General features: G+C 43.3%; 2 protein-coding genes across 8 annotated transcripts in view; both read left to right on the top strand.

Annotated features, from left to right (window-relative positions):
• Positions 1-2,317, top strand: part of LOC127378570 (microtubule-associated protein tau-like) — a 58,150-nt gene extending 55,833 nt beyond the window's left edge. For all 7 annotated transcript variants that reach the window (XM_051427524.1, XM_051427526.1, XM_051427525.1 and 4 more), the window contains 2 exons: positions 347-459; positions 567-2,317. In XM_051427524.1, the coding sequence (XP_051283484.1) occupies positions 347-459; positions 567-776 (323 nt within the window). In that variant the 3' untranslated portion in view covers positions 777-2,317. The remainder of the gene's footprint in view (positions 1-346; positions 460-566) is intronic.
• A 1,299-nt stretch (positions 2,318-3,616) lies between these two features.
• Positions 3,617-12,987, top strand: part of LOC127378951 (protein unc-80 homolog) — a 44,112-nt gene continuing 34,741 nt past the window's right edge. The window contains exons 1-11 of the mRNA XM_051428330.1: positions 3,617-3,897; positions 4,427-4,475; positions 4,824-4,980; positions 5,576-5,916; positions 6,455-6,578; positions 6,673-6,737; positions 7,026-7,168; positions 10,527-10,800; positions 11,065-11,199; positions 11,429-11,645; positions 12,161-12,301. Coding sequence (XP_051284290.1) covers positions 3,806-3,897; positions 4,427-4,475; positions 4,824-4,980; positions 5,576-5,916; positions 6,455-6,578; positions 6,673-6,737; positions 7,026-7,168; positions 10,527-10,800; positions 11,065-11,199; positions 11,429-11,645; positions 12,161-12,301 — 1,738 coding nt within the window. The 5' untranslated portion in view covers positions 3,617-3,805. The remainder of the gene's footprint in view (positions 3,898-4,426; positions 4,476-4,823; positions 4,981-5,575; positions 5,917-6,454; positions 6,579-6,672; positions 6,738-7,025; positions 7,169-10,526; positions 10,801-11,064; positions 11,200-11,428; positions 11,646-12,160; positions 12,302-12,987) is intronic.

The raw sequence follows: 12,987 nt of genomic DNA, 5'->3' as shown, positions 1-12,987 counted from the left end.
TCGAGCTGTTTTGACTTCACTTATGGGGATATGTCTTGTTGTATATTTTTATATACAGTCAATAGTTTGGCCAATAAAACATATGATTGTGCATACATTTGCCATAATGTCAAGATATCCTTTTTAATATCATGATGATGATGATTTCAAGCCTAGGCATATCTGATACAGAGACAAGATGGTGAATAGATAAAGCTGTTGTTTATAAGCACAGCATCCTTCCCATGCACTGCAGTGTGTGATTCTTTGCCCCGAGTGCGTTGTTCAGGAGAAGCTCTGGCCTGCAGGCGAGTGATGCCCCATGGGTTTGACTCTTTTCTTCTCCTTCTTGCTGTCCTGTCCCAAGGGGGAGGTCATGTACGTATTGAGAATGTGAAGCTGGACTTTAAAGAGAAGGCCCATGCCAAGGTCGGCTCCCTGGGCAACACCAGCCACACTCCTGGAGGGGGGAACATCATGGTAAGAAAAAGCACACAGATACACTCCTGTGCAGATAAAGTCTCAGTCACTGCCAGTTTCTGTAAAAATAGAGAACCTGACCTAAAGCCTTTCTCCTGCACCACCAGATCGAGAGCCACAAGCTGTCCTTCCGGGAAACAGCCAAAGCTCGGGTGGATCACGGCGCAGAAATCATTGTCACCCACTCCCCCGGGGTCGAGACAGGAGGCACTTCCCCTCGCCTGTCCTCTGCCGGCAGCATCAACCTCCTGGAGTCACCCCAGCTCTCCACGTTGGCCCAGGATGTCACCGCTGCCCTGGCCAAGCAGGGCTTATGAGCGGACTGCCTCCGCTTTCGGTTACCCTCCAAAATCCATTACTCCTCTTCCCATCAATCTCATTCACTCATCCAGTGTTCTCCCAAGGTCCCTAACTGCAACGTGACCCCAACACACACTTGACCCCACAGGTTCTACAGTTGTAGTTGATTGACTGTCTCGTCCGTCAACCACCCTTCCAGTGGGATTTTAAAAACTGAATTCTCTCATTATTCTTCATTCCACGCCCAGTCACTCTTTGTCTTTCGTTCATTTTTGTTCGCTCAAATATGGACATTTCTGTTTTGGTTTTAGATCAGGATGAATGCTGAAGTTTGAGTGGATGTGTTTGTCCAAGAAAGCATTGGTGGTTTAACGACTGTACAGCAATTTTTAGCGTGAAAAGCATCACATTCCACTTGGGTGGAGATTAAGGCGAAACTCATGCATAATGTCCATTCAGAATTTACATGGTACTGAATGCAACTACTAGATACTAGAGGCTAGTCTTAAAGATACAGCTGTGCGAGAGACTTAACGTACAGAAATTAGGTGTGTAGCTGTACCTGCAAAAGAATGGCAGATGAGCATGTTTGCTAAAATGTGACTTTTTAAGTCAAACGACATGGGTTTTTTTTTTTTGTTTGTTGGTTGGTTTTAATCTTATGATTTCCTGAAATGTGCTGAATTGTTGGACAAATGGTGTTCTCTTGTTATGTTTTCTTTTTATATATGTCACTGTAGTAGAAGTTGTTACAGTTTTGTACGTTCCCTGTGGCTGCACTGGCTTTTTAGCACTTAAATGTGGATAACCATTGCAGTTTTGTCAAGTCAAGCGCTAAAAGGCTAGCTTTCCAATAGATTTTTCTTTTCTTTTTTGCAAACCAATGGGCTGCTCTTTTTGTTTGGTTTTTACGTTAGCTCTGTGATTTTTATAAGGCTGCAACAATGCTGTTATGCTGGCATGGCAAATAAATGATAAATAAATTAGATCTATTTGGAGCAATCTTAAACTTTTCAGTGTGAGTGTAAACAACCAGGGTGCATTCAAGGCCCCTCATGCTCCTGTGGCCTTTCTCTTGCAGAGACTGGGTTGTATAATGTATTTGAATGGGCAACAAGTTTGTTTGAAAAGAGGAAAGTACGACGCTTTGTATGAAAACATTCCATTGAAAGAGCAGCTACTTGGCCCTTTTGTGTGTTTGAACCAGTAACTTAACAGGAAATGAAAGCAGAAATGACAAAGAAATGAAGAACGGGAGTAACCCTCAACTTGCAGCTGTTAGAATTCAGAAAAAAAAAGAATAAAAAACAAAACTGTTCTAGCATATTCTCTGCTCACCATTGTGAATCTCTGCCCCCTTTCTCCTCCTCCCAGATGTCAGTTACCCCTCCAGTGTTTTTCTGTGCTCCCTTTACTCTTGCCTCCCTCTTTGCCTGTGTAAGTGTATTTAAAAGACCATGTAGATGTGTGCACACTTTTCCGATGTTTGAGACGTAGCCTACTTATGACAAATGCTCCTACAGGATGACAACAACAGAAATAAAGAAAATAAAAACTGGTTCACCCTAGTCTCTCGTATGAATTTTAGAAAAATGTTGTGATCAATTTTTCTCCAGCATGGAAACACAAATATGTTGGTGCACATGGGTGGATGTGTGAAATGTAACATTAAGCCTCTTTTAGATCTATTTTTCTTGGGAAAACATGTTTTTGTGTACATGAAGGCAAGGAGTGTAGAGATTATTATTATTCATAATTTATTAACAAGCAACAGTGCTGACATACTACATACTGTATTAGTTATAGTAAGTTAGTGTAATGTGGAGGAGGAACACATTTTAATTTAAATTTATTTACTTAATAATTTTACAAATATTTTTCTGCACTTCTAGATTCACATAGTGAAAACTAGGACACCTAGTCGTGTTGGTATTGTTGTTTTCAATACTATTTAGTTACTGTGCTAATTAAGGTTAGCACAAAGACTAGTTGAGGGCGGAACAGTTGCCGGGCAACTAGCGGAGTCTCCAGGAAGTTCCGGCCAAGAAATCGTCCGCCACTAGTCGTCGATATAATAATGCCGATTTATTGTTTTTACACGGTGTTAATTAAACGAACTACATACAACAAGAATATTAGTGAGCTTTAGAGGAACTGCTAGTGGATTTTGTTACATTTGGACAGAGCCAGTCTTCCATTTGTGCTATCTTCAGGAAAGTTAGCCAACTTCTGCTGGTAACTTCAATTTTAAGATGCTTGTATTTTACTTGTATTTCCTTTTCTGCGAATCTGTAATTCTACTAATTCAACAGTTTTAAGCAAAACATTGCACCTTTTACCTAAATACATTTAATTGTCATATTGACTTTGCAAGTTAAGATTTTACATAAATGATCAGATTATAAAATATGATGCATTACTATAGATTATAATTATACATTATACATTTAGCTGATAATACATAATAGCTGTACTTTTTTTATGCAATATTGTGGCGTGTGCTAAAGGATGTTAAACAACCTGTTGATGGTCAAATGGCGGATAATCTCATCATGTGAACGCACCATCCGGATGCAATTCAACGCGCGTTAGAGCAGTTCGTGTTTCAGTCACAGGCAGCGTTTCTGTGACCTTTTTTCCAATATTGATGCACAAGGCAGAGAGGGTCGACAGAGAAAACATCTGGCCCGGCTGCACACTGCGTCTTTAAGCTCCGCCGCCGATAAATTAGCACGCCGATCAACTGTCGCTGTCCGGCGAGGGAGGTGCTGAAATCAGAGCGCCTTCTCCTTCTCTCTCTCTCTCTCTCTCTCTCTCTCTCTCTCTCTCTCTCTCCCCCACCCACCCTCCACCCCCTGCTCTCTCTCTCTCTCTCTCTCTCTCTCTCTCTCTCTCTCTCTATTGCCGCCGACCGACCGACACTTGCAGCCATTTTACGCAGGATGAACCCAATCATGTCGTGAGGGAAGCTCGCTGGTCACCTGGGCAGAGCCAGCAGCCCGCCGCGCGTCCCGGTGGTCGCACACAGGCGACAGGTCCGGCCAAAATGGTGAAGAGGAAAAGCCTGGACGAGAACGAGCCGGAGTGCGGGAAAGGAATACCGTTCCCCATCCAGACCTTCCTGTGGAGGCAAACCAGGTTAGTGTGCCTGTGTGTGTGTGTGTGTTTGCGTCAGTGGCAATTGATAACAGGTGTTTGCCATTCATTGTCGAAAATAAGGAGGATCCAAGATTTGACAGCAGCCTTGTCAAAGTCGCTGGCTGACACATGAAAAGGAGCACGCATTTCTATCCTAATAGGCTTCAAAATGCATGTATTGCCTTATTATAATTCAAGCCGTGAATGGGTAACCTGCCAGGTCCACTGGTTTCATTGAATGTTTTAAATGGAGGAACGTAGGCTGCTGATGTTTTTCTTTAAACGTTAACTGTGAATGGAGACGGGTGCAGATTGTATGATGTCACACCTGTAAGGCGAATTTATATCGAAAGTGGGCTAAATAAATTCGTGGTGTGTGGATAAGCTGCGGTGAAATGACTGCTTATGCTTGTACAAAATGTCATGGACAGAATATCTTACGATTTGACACTGGAGATTTAAGAGTGTAACCTACATTTATCATTTTATAAAATCAGTCTCATCTAAGCGTGTTTCTTATATTTTTCAGTGCATTTCTGCGCCCAAAGTTGGGGAAACAGTATGAAGCATCTTGTGTGGTAAGTTATTTCATAATGCCATGTGCGTGATGAGGAAAAATAATCACTCACTTCCCGGTAATCTGTTTTCACCTTAATGCACCTGCAAATCTAGTGGGCTCTTGATTTCACATTTAGCAAATTAGTTTTCCCCTTGCTTCCTCCTATTATCCAAGAGCCAGACCTTTGGAAACTCATATCCATAATGACGTTTCTCCAGAATCCCTTTGGATCCAAACAGAGCTGCCACTGTCTCTCCCACAGGCATTGCCTTGCTTGGGGCCATGTGGGACATTTAGATAGTCAAAGAAAGAGGCTTTAGTCCCTGGCTGATGTCTCTTTTCTCCTTCTCTTTGGCTGCCTCCCCAGTCCTTTGAGCGGGTGCTGGTGGAGAATAAGCTCCACGGGCTGTCGCCGGCCCTGTCAGAGGCCATCCAGAGCATCTCCCGCTGGGAACTCGTCCAAGCAGCCCTGCCTCATGTACTCCACTGCACCTCCATCCTGCTGTCTAACAGGAACAAGCTGGGTGAGGACACATATTACCAGCGCTTTAGGCATTGAGCTGACAGCCTTATCCAGGTTATCCTCATTCAACAAAACACAAAACTGATGTTCTTTCAGTCACAGGACAGTTACAGAACAGCCTGACCTCACAGCACATCACAGTTCTGGATTATCTGCAACAGAGAACCAAATAATTAACATGTTTATTTGAATGAAATCTATTATTTTTCTGGGTTATGTCAGCCCCTAAATGCATATATTGTGACTATTTTAAGCACTGAAATCTATACATACAAGCATTGATAATGAGAAGAAATGTTTACCTTGGTCTATTTCATTGTGGATTAAGATTTATAGGTTTAAGGTTTTATATTATTGCTGTTGGGTCCTGGGGAAAATTCCAGGTCCAGATGACATTGGATTTGATATTTTATTTAGGTCTAAGATATAGTTGACCTTTAATAACCCTCACAGAATCCTGCAATCCTTTAACAGAAGTGAAAAATCAACAGAAATTAAGTTACAAAGTGCCATACTCCTCCAGTGACACAGTGGCTTTATTCTGTCCATAAATCACCTTACTTAGCACTTAACCCCTGATCTTTGACCTCCGACAGGCCACCAGGACAAGCTGGGTGTGGCCGAGACCAAGCTGCTCCACACACTGCACTGGATGCTGCTGGAGGCTGCCCAGGAGTGCAACCACGAGCCCAGCCTGGGCCACGGCTGGTCCGCAGGTAGCAGCAGCAGTGCCTTCCTCCAGCCTGTGGGGAACCAGGGATCATCCCCGGGGGCTCCTGGCTCTTGCTCCGGCTCTGCCCTAGGAGGGTCGGGGCCCCAGCACAGCGGTTCGTTGCTGGAGGAGGATGAGAATGCTCGGACCAAGCTGTTTCACAAAAGTATGGCCACCGTGGAGCTGTTTGTGTTCCTGTTTGCACCGCTTATTCATCGGATAAAGGTCTGTACCTGATGATACAGTCTTGGAATTGACTTTTACAAGAGGAAAACAATATATGGGGGTGTTACTGTGCAATTTTTAGTATTTTCCATCGTACCAAGAACGACTTCCTCAGGGATTTTGTGTATATTAGTAGTGAAGTTATTTAGCAGCAGTTTCATTCAGCTTCATTCTAAAAGTATTAGTATCCTGACTTTCCCATATCAAACACACACACACACACACACACACACACACACACACACATACTCAGGGTTTCCCTATGGCTATTGATCTGTGTTTACAAGGGTCAGGTTACAGTACTCTTGGGATCACACTGTGATTTCCAAAAATACATTTCTGTACCTTGTAAGTGATCATGTCATAATAGCATTACACTTCCAACAACATGATAATATCATAGCGTTTTAAGTCATGAAACGTGTTAAGTACATCTTACAAGTTGCTTCATGCGTTGATTGGACAATGATTGGATAGTTAAGAAGGAGGGCTAAAATTGCTTCCTCTATAAATTCTTAATACATCACTGCTTTTTTAGGAGTCGGACCTGACCTTCCGATTGGCCAGCGGTCTTGTAATATGGCAGCCGATGTGGGAGCACCGGCAGCCTGACATTCCTGCCTTTACTGCGCTCATCAAACCCGTCAGAAACATTGTGACAGGTGAAAAAACAGCCATATAAATCCCTTATAAGAGTTAATCCATGTTTATTTGTTCATAATTAAGACATGTAATCTGCTATGCTTGTCTCAACAGCAAAGAGAAACTCCCCAGTCAACAACCAGTGTAGCCCCTGCGGATCAGGCAACCCGGGTCCCATGGTGAGTGAGCGTTATTAGCTCAGTTCTTGTCAGATTTTGCCTCCCATGTTGATTGAATGTGTTCAGGCAAGAGGTTTCTTTCCCTCCCCCTTCCAACATCCCCCTGAGGCTGGCTGCTAATATTCATTAGCACCAGCCATTTGGGAGCATTAGCGTGGTTAGCCGGGGTCATGACAAAAACCTCAGTCCAACCTCAGAGGCTTTAATTATCAAGGACTGTCTGTCTGTCTTTCTGCCTGTTTATCTATCCATCTACAGTATCTGTCCATCTCTCTTTCCCAACCACAGGGCTTCCAGGTGGTTTGTGAAGCGGCCCAATCAGATTCCTCCTCCCCCTCAGCTGGAGAGCAGAGCTGTCGTCGTGGTAACTCGGTCGAGAAAGGTGGCCCTTCCCAACAACCCCCACCAGTCAAAGGCCCTTCCAAGAAAAAGTGAGTGCAATTTAAGCTCACAAAGCAGTGACATGAGTAGCATTTGGTCATTGACTTTTTGGATTTGGGAATTACATTATTCAATCAGATGGGTACTAGTGTAAATGCAACAAGACCACGATAAACCCAAGTGACACTTTTCATTCATCATTCTCTTTCTTCTTTGCTTATGCTCACATTTTTGGAACATTTTATCTTTGGTTTGAACGACAAGGGAAAACTTGATTATTATTATTATTATTATTATTATTTATTTGATTTGTTGTCATATACTCACTTAAGAGTGAAAAAGGGTTCATACAAAAGTGCTGCAATGGCTTAGAAATAGCTTGCCCTTTGTGGCAACCTGTAATCCTTTACTGTAGGGATTCAAAACAAATCCCGTCAGGTTTAGAGCTCACAATTTCTATAGAAAAGGACCGACGAGACCCGCTTTGTACTGCAACACCAATGTGCATTACCATAACGACATCCATTTTTAACATAGGTGTTATGAGACACGTAGATGTTGTCTCATGCAACATGAACAGGCCTAGTTCTTTATCATTTTAAGTGGGTAAATCATGCAGTGAAAACAATATGTTAATCATTTGTGTAGATTCATAATGATCAAGATATGATTTCACTGCTTTCACAAAAGCTCCCATAAATGTCTAATCTTTCTGTGATAAACCCAATAAGGCGGTTGTGGGTTAAAGCAGTGCAGAAGTGCAGCGATTTATAAGTGACCCGCGCTGACACAGGGCTGGTGCCATCATCTTGTTGATGGCTAAACATTTATCCCTGCGGCGGCGTCTGTCGAACACACTGCACGGCACAGCTCGCTCCACTAGCTAGTGTATATGAATAGCTCCTCCTTCCCCTGTGTAATGTGTTGCTCTAAGCAGTGCTGTCTCCTCAGTCAGCACATACACACACACACACACACACACACACACAGCCTTGTCTTGCTTGAGCATTAGACCCATCTGACATTTGCCCACAAAACCAGGGTAATTATGCTGAAGTAATGTGCTACATGTCTAATGCTGGCAGTGTCCCTGGCCTAGCATGACATGGCCTGGCTTGATTTGGTCTGCCAACGGCAAGTCTGGCGTTGTTCTGCCTTCGCTGCCAGACTAAAGCTCAATCTGTGCTCGCTTTGGCACAGACAAGGTAGGTTTGACTAGCTTGGCTGCAAAGGTAACTCACTATATCGAGAGTCTGGTTTTGCTAACAAAAGTTTTGGTTATACAAAATTGTGCAAAGAATATCATAAATAAAAAGGATGTATTATTCAGACATATAAGAGCTCTAATAGCTCCAGTGTTTTTAAAACATGATTCCTGGTTTGAATTTGGTGAAACTGCATGATTATCACACAAATAGGTTCCCCAGATAAACATGTCAAAACATTTGCATTCTGCACATCGTATGTGGGTGTTTTCCGTTTTTAAGTTTATCATGGATCATCCAGAATCACCCAACCAGTGGGCTGACAGCGTGCAAGGGATGTAGGAGAAGGCGTAGAGAGGTTGATAAGGCATCCATTGCTCATCTCAACTCGCTCTGACAAGCAAACAAGTCACTCCAATGCTTTCCGTGATCTCTCTGACAGCCAGCAACTGACTGCATATCAAAATAAGCCCCAGTCCCCCTCCCCCAAGCTAGTTATATCCTCATACACTGAAACACCAAAGGGTTTTTGAGCAGTCACGTGGTAATGCACGAAGAGAGAGATTTATCCCTATTGTTTTGCAGCACACACCCAACAATGACAGATTAATTGCTTTCTGTAAGTGTTGGTGGTGGGAATTTGAAGCTGTTGTGTGTCTGAAAAGCTGGATAAGGGGAGAAAGTTAGCTGAATGAGAGTTAGACATACAGCAAGAGAGAATTTTGACATTTGAGGGGATTTAACTGTAAGAAGGAATTTATTTCATGCTCTCAAAATACCCTCTGAATTCAAATCTTATTTACTTCTCAATCATCTCAGAGGCCCCAAAACAGAGCTTATATTTGCATCTCATCCTCTTGTGCTCACACCTCGGCACTGTGCTGCCTAGATAAGATCATTTCCGCCATAAGGTCCTGTGATTAATGCAGCTTACTCATCCTGTGGCACCGCATCGCGAGCACTGCTGATGCTGAGGCAGTTTCCATGGCAACCGCTGGCTGCTGCATCTCTCTTACCGCATGGAGTCAGGGGGCTGGGCCGCTTCCTCTTGGAGGGCCCGGGGTGGCTGTCGTCACTCGGTCTCCATGGCAACCTGACACAACAGCAGTAGGCAGAGTGTGTGTGTGTGTGTGTGTGTGTGTGTGTTGGGCTAGACAGTGAAACATGATACAGCCTCCCTCTGCTGTCCGCTCTCAAAGTGATTCATGTAGATATCGACCATCCCTCCCTGCTCCATTTATTACATTGGCCAAGATTAAATGCCTTCCTCTGTCTCTCTCTCTCCCTCTCTCATGGTATCAATATGTTTCTCCACAGTGTGCGGCGCTCTATACGCTCTGTAGCTCACCAACCACTGACCTTCATTCCAGCTTATTTATAGTGGACTCACGTAGGCTTAGGCTCCCTCTCTCACCACTGCTCTCCCAATGATGCTAGAGGGGGGCTCTGCCCTTGTTTACCATCCTCCTTTGATGCATTATTAATGAAGCAGTGTGGCGGGAGTTGATGACAGGCTAATACAACAGGAGAGGCTGTGAGACATTTTAATTGTTGTGTATGTAGTTAGTTGTTTGACAGTACTAGAAGGGCTCAAAATGCAGACAAAATGTTGCTCATTGACATTTTCTCATGATTCAACTGTTGATGATCAGTTTTGTATAATTTCACTTCCTTTCAGTATCTCTTAATTGCCCTTTTCACAATTTCTGCATACATTTTGATTTCTATATCTGCCACTCTCAGCCCTTCATCTGAATTGTTTTTACCCGTTTTACTTTCCACCTTTATACATCTGCTTGGTTTGGTTAGCCATAAAACAACATATACACATACACGTATACACAAAATCAAAAACATAGACAGTCACTACAGAAACATAGATTCAATCCAGGTGGGGACATCTGAGACAAAAAAAGTAAAGTAAAACAAAACAATCTGTAAATCTATAAATAGAACAAAAAAAAGACATAATAATTATCATAGTATAGTATTATCATATGTGTATATATATATATATACGAATACGAATACATATACAGACATCAATCAGCTGGATTACTTTTGTTAGTTAAGAAAGTAGTTAAGTTTCTGTGTTCCTTTTCGACTGCGTTACGGTTAGGTCTCAGTAAAGACAGGGTGAGGTTTTTGATGCAAATTAGCTAAAACAACTAAAAACATCCTTGTCTCTACCCTCTTCTTCAAGGACATCAGCCCCTGCTGGCCTGCCAACCTCCCTGGCACAACGAGCGCGCTACGCCACCTACTTTGACGTGGCAGTGCTGCGCTGCCTCCTGCAGCCACACTGGACAGAGGAGGGTGTACACTGGGCCTTGATGTTCTACCTGCAGCGCCTGAGGCAGATCCTCGAGGAGAGACCTGAGCGTCCCCCGGAACCCTTGGTCACGCCTCTGCCACGGCCGCGAAGTAGCTCCATGGTGGCTGCCACACCGTCACTGGTCAACACCCACAAAACTCAGGTAATAGCAGGAGGACAAAGGGGGAATTGTGGGGTGCCCTATCTCACCTGTTTGAGCTGGTGCCCCATGTACCAAGGCTAAATCCATGCTTCCGCAGATATGGGTTTGAATCGGATCTGTTGCCCTTTTCTACATCTCATCCCCTCTCTCTCCCTCCTTTCCTGTCAATCTTCAGCTGCCCTATCCAATATATATATTTTTTTAATCGCATGTTCATGCTGTACTGACCGTTGCATCATCTGTATCCTCTGCTGTGTTTTGTAGGACATGAGTCTGAAATGCAACGAAGAGGGGAAATCTCTTAGCACAGAGACGTTTGCGAAGGTTTCTCTGACCAACCTGCGTCGACAGGCAGTCCCCGACCTCGCCTCTGACCTGGGCATAAACATCTTCAAGAAGGTCAGAGCCAGACATCCATGCTAGAATGCTAATATTATTAAAATCATATGTGATGAGCATTATCTAATGGATCAGGACAAGTAAGGCAGTGTTAGCTAGTTCACAAGCACAAAACATGCATAATTCATTACTTTTCTGATTTAATTTTGGGACTGGCCCCTGACTATTGCCCAACACAGTGTGTTAAGATTATGTTTAGTCTATGTTGGAGTTGAACTTTATGTTTCAGTTTAAGAACCGGCGTGAGGACCGTGAGAGAAAGAGCTCCATCCCCTTCCATCACACGGGGAAAAAGCGCCAGCGCCGCATGGGGGTTCCTTTCCTGCTCCATGAGGATCACCTGGACGTATCGCCCACCCGCAGCACCTTCTCCTTTGGAAGCTTCTCCGGCCTCGGTGATGATCGGCGGGCTCTGGACCGCGGAGGCTGGCAGGCCACCATCATGGGTAGGCGAGAGTGCTGTTCATAATGAGAATAGATTGCATGTCACTAGTTCGCAGTCTTGCTTCCTCTCCCCTAAGCTCCCATTTGGTGAATCAGACAGTTCTGTCTGGATCTGGCTGTCAGCTAGTGAATTAGGTCAGTTCATTAACATTGGTATTCCTTATTAGCTCTCAATGAGAAGTGTGATTAAAATTTGCTCTAGGCGCAAAGCCATTTTTTATTTTTATTATTCAGAGTTAGTGCCTCCTTTTCACAAAAAGTACTGTTATATATCCCGTTAGTTTAGCTGCTGCTTGAACTGATCTCTATTCACAGGAAGAAATGTTCTAAAAATGCCCAATACATGCAGGTAAAAATAGGGAAATAGGGCTTTAACACAGTATATTTGAACGTTTTAGTAGGACAAAAACAGCCTCTGTCCAGGTCTTTTTTGGCATTTTATCGTGTATTTGGATCTGTATGTGTGTGTGTGTGATTAATCCAACCAGATATATTTATCTGTTGCATCACTTTCCAGGCAAATTCACACGGAGGGGCAGCAGCGACACAGCTGCAGACGCCGACAGCCTGAGTGCCAAACACTCTCATTCCCACCACTCTCTGCTCAGAGACATGCCCGACCACTCCAACAGCCACAGCGATAACACCGTCAAAGAGGGTAAGGAGAAGGCTGGGCTGTGGTTCAGAGTTCTTCTTCTTAAGACCATGACCAGGTGTGAGCAAGTCGTGACCAAGAAAAGAACAAATTCAGTGCTGCATAATTTCTGAATAATACAGGAGGAGGAGTTTCTTAAACATGATTTGCATTCTGCAATCTGTTAACTTTTCATTATCTGACAAATCCAAAGAACATTGATTCACTCAATCTGAATGCTATCATATGGTAGTGCTAGGTGAAGTAAACCATAAATACAGAAAATAGCAATTTTTCATAAGGAACAAAAAAGTAAAGTCAGCATACAGCAGTGATTAAGGTCAATATGAAGATGATGGAAAATTGTCTGTGCAGTTCCAAGAGAGGCTGGCAGACTCTAAGACTTTATGAAAATGTACAAATGAAAACTACAATCATATTACAATCCATCAGCTACAACAAATGCCAGACGCTGCTGACTCCACTGAGGCTTGCTGAGCTGAACAGAAATAGGACAGGATTATATAACAGTAATATTCCTGTGACAATGCTAATTTACATACAAATAACTGTGCTGGCTTTAGACTCTGCTCCACACTGCACAGTATAGAATAGAATATAAAATAGAATAAACTTTATTGTCCCAGAGGAGAAATTTGTCTTGGGGATAGTGCTACAGTAGTATGCGTACTATTACGTTTTTTATGAGA

This window comes from Dicentrarchus labrax, unplaced genomic scaffold (genome assembly GCF_905237075.1).
Source record: "Dicentrarchus labrax unplaced genomic scaffold, dlabrax2021, whole genome shotgun sequence".
NCBI lineage: Eukaryota > Metazoa > Chordata > Actinopteri > Moronidae > Dicentrarchus > Dicentrarchus labrax.
Note: the sequence above shows the minus strand (reverse complement) of the source record. Positions and strands in the feature narration are given on the sequence as shown.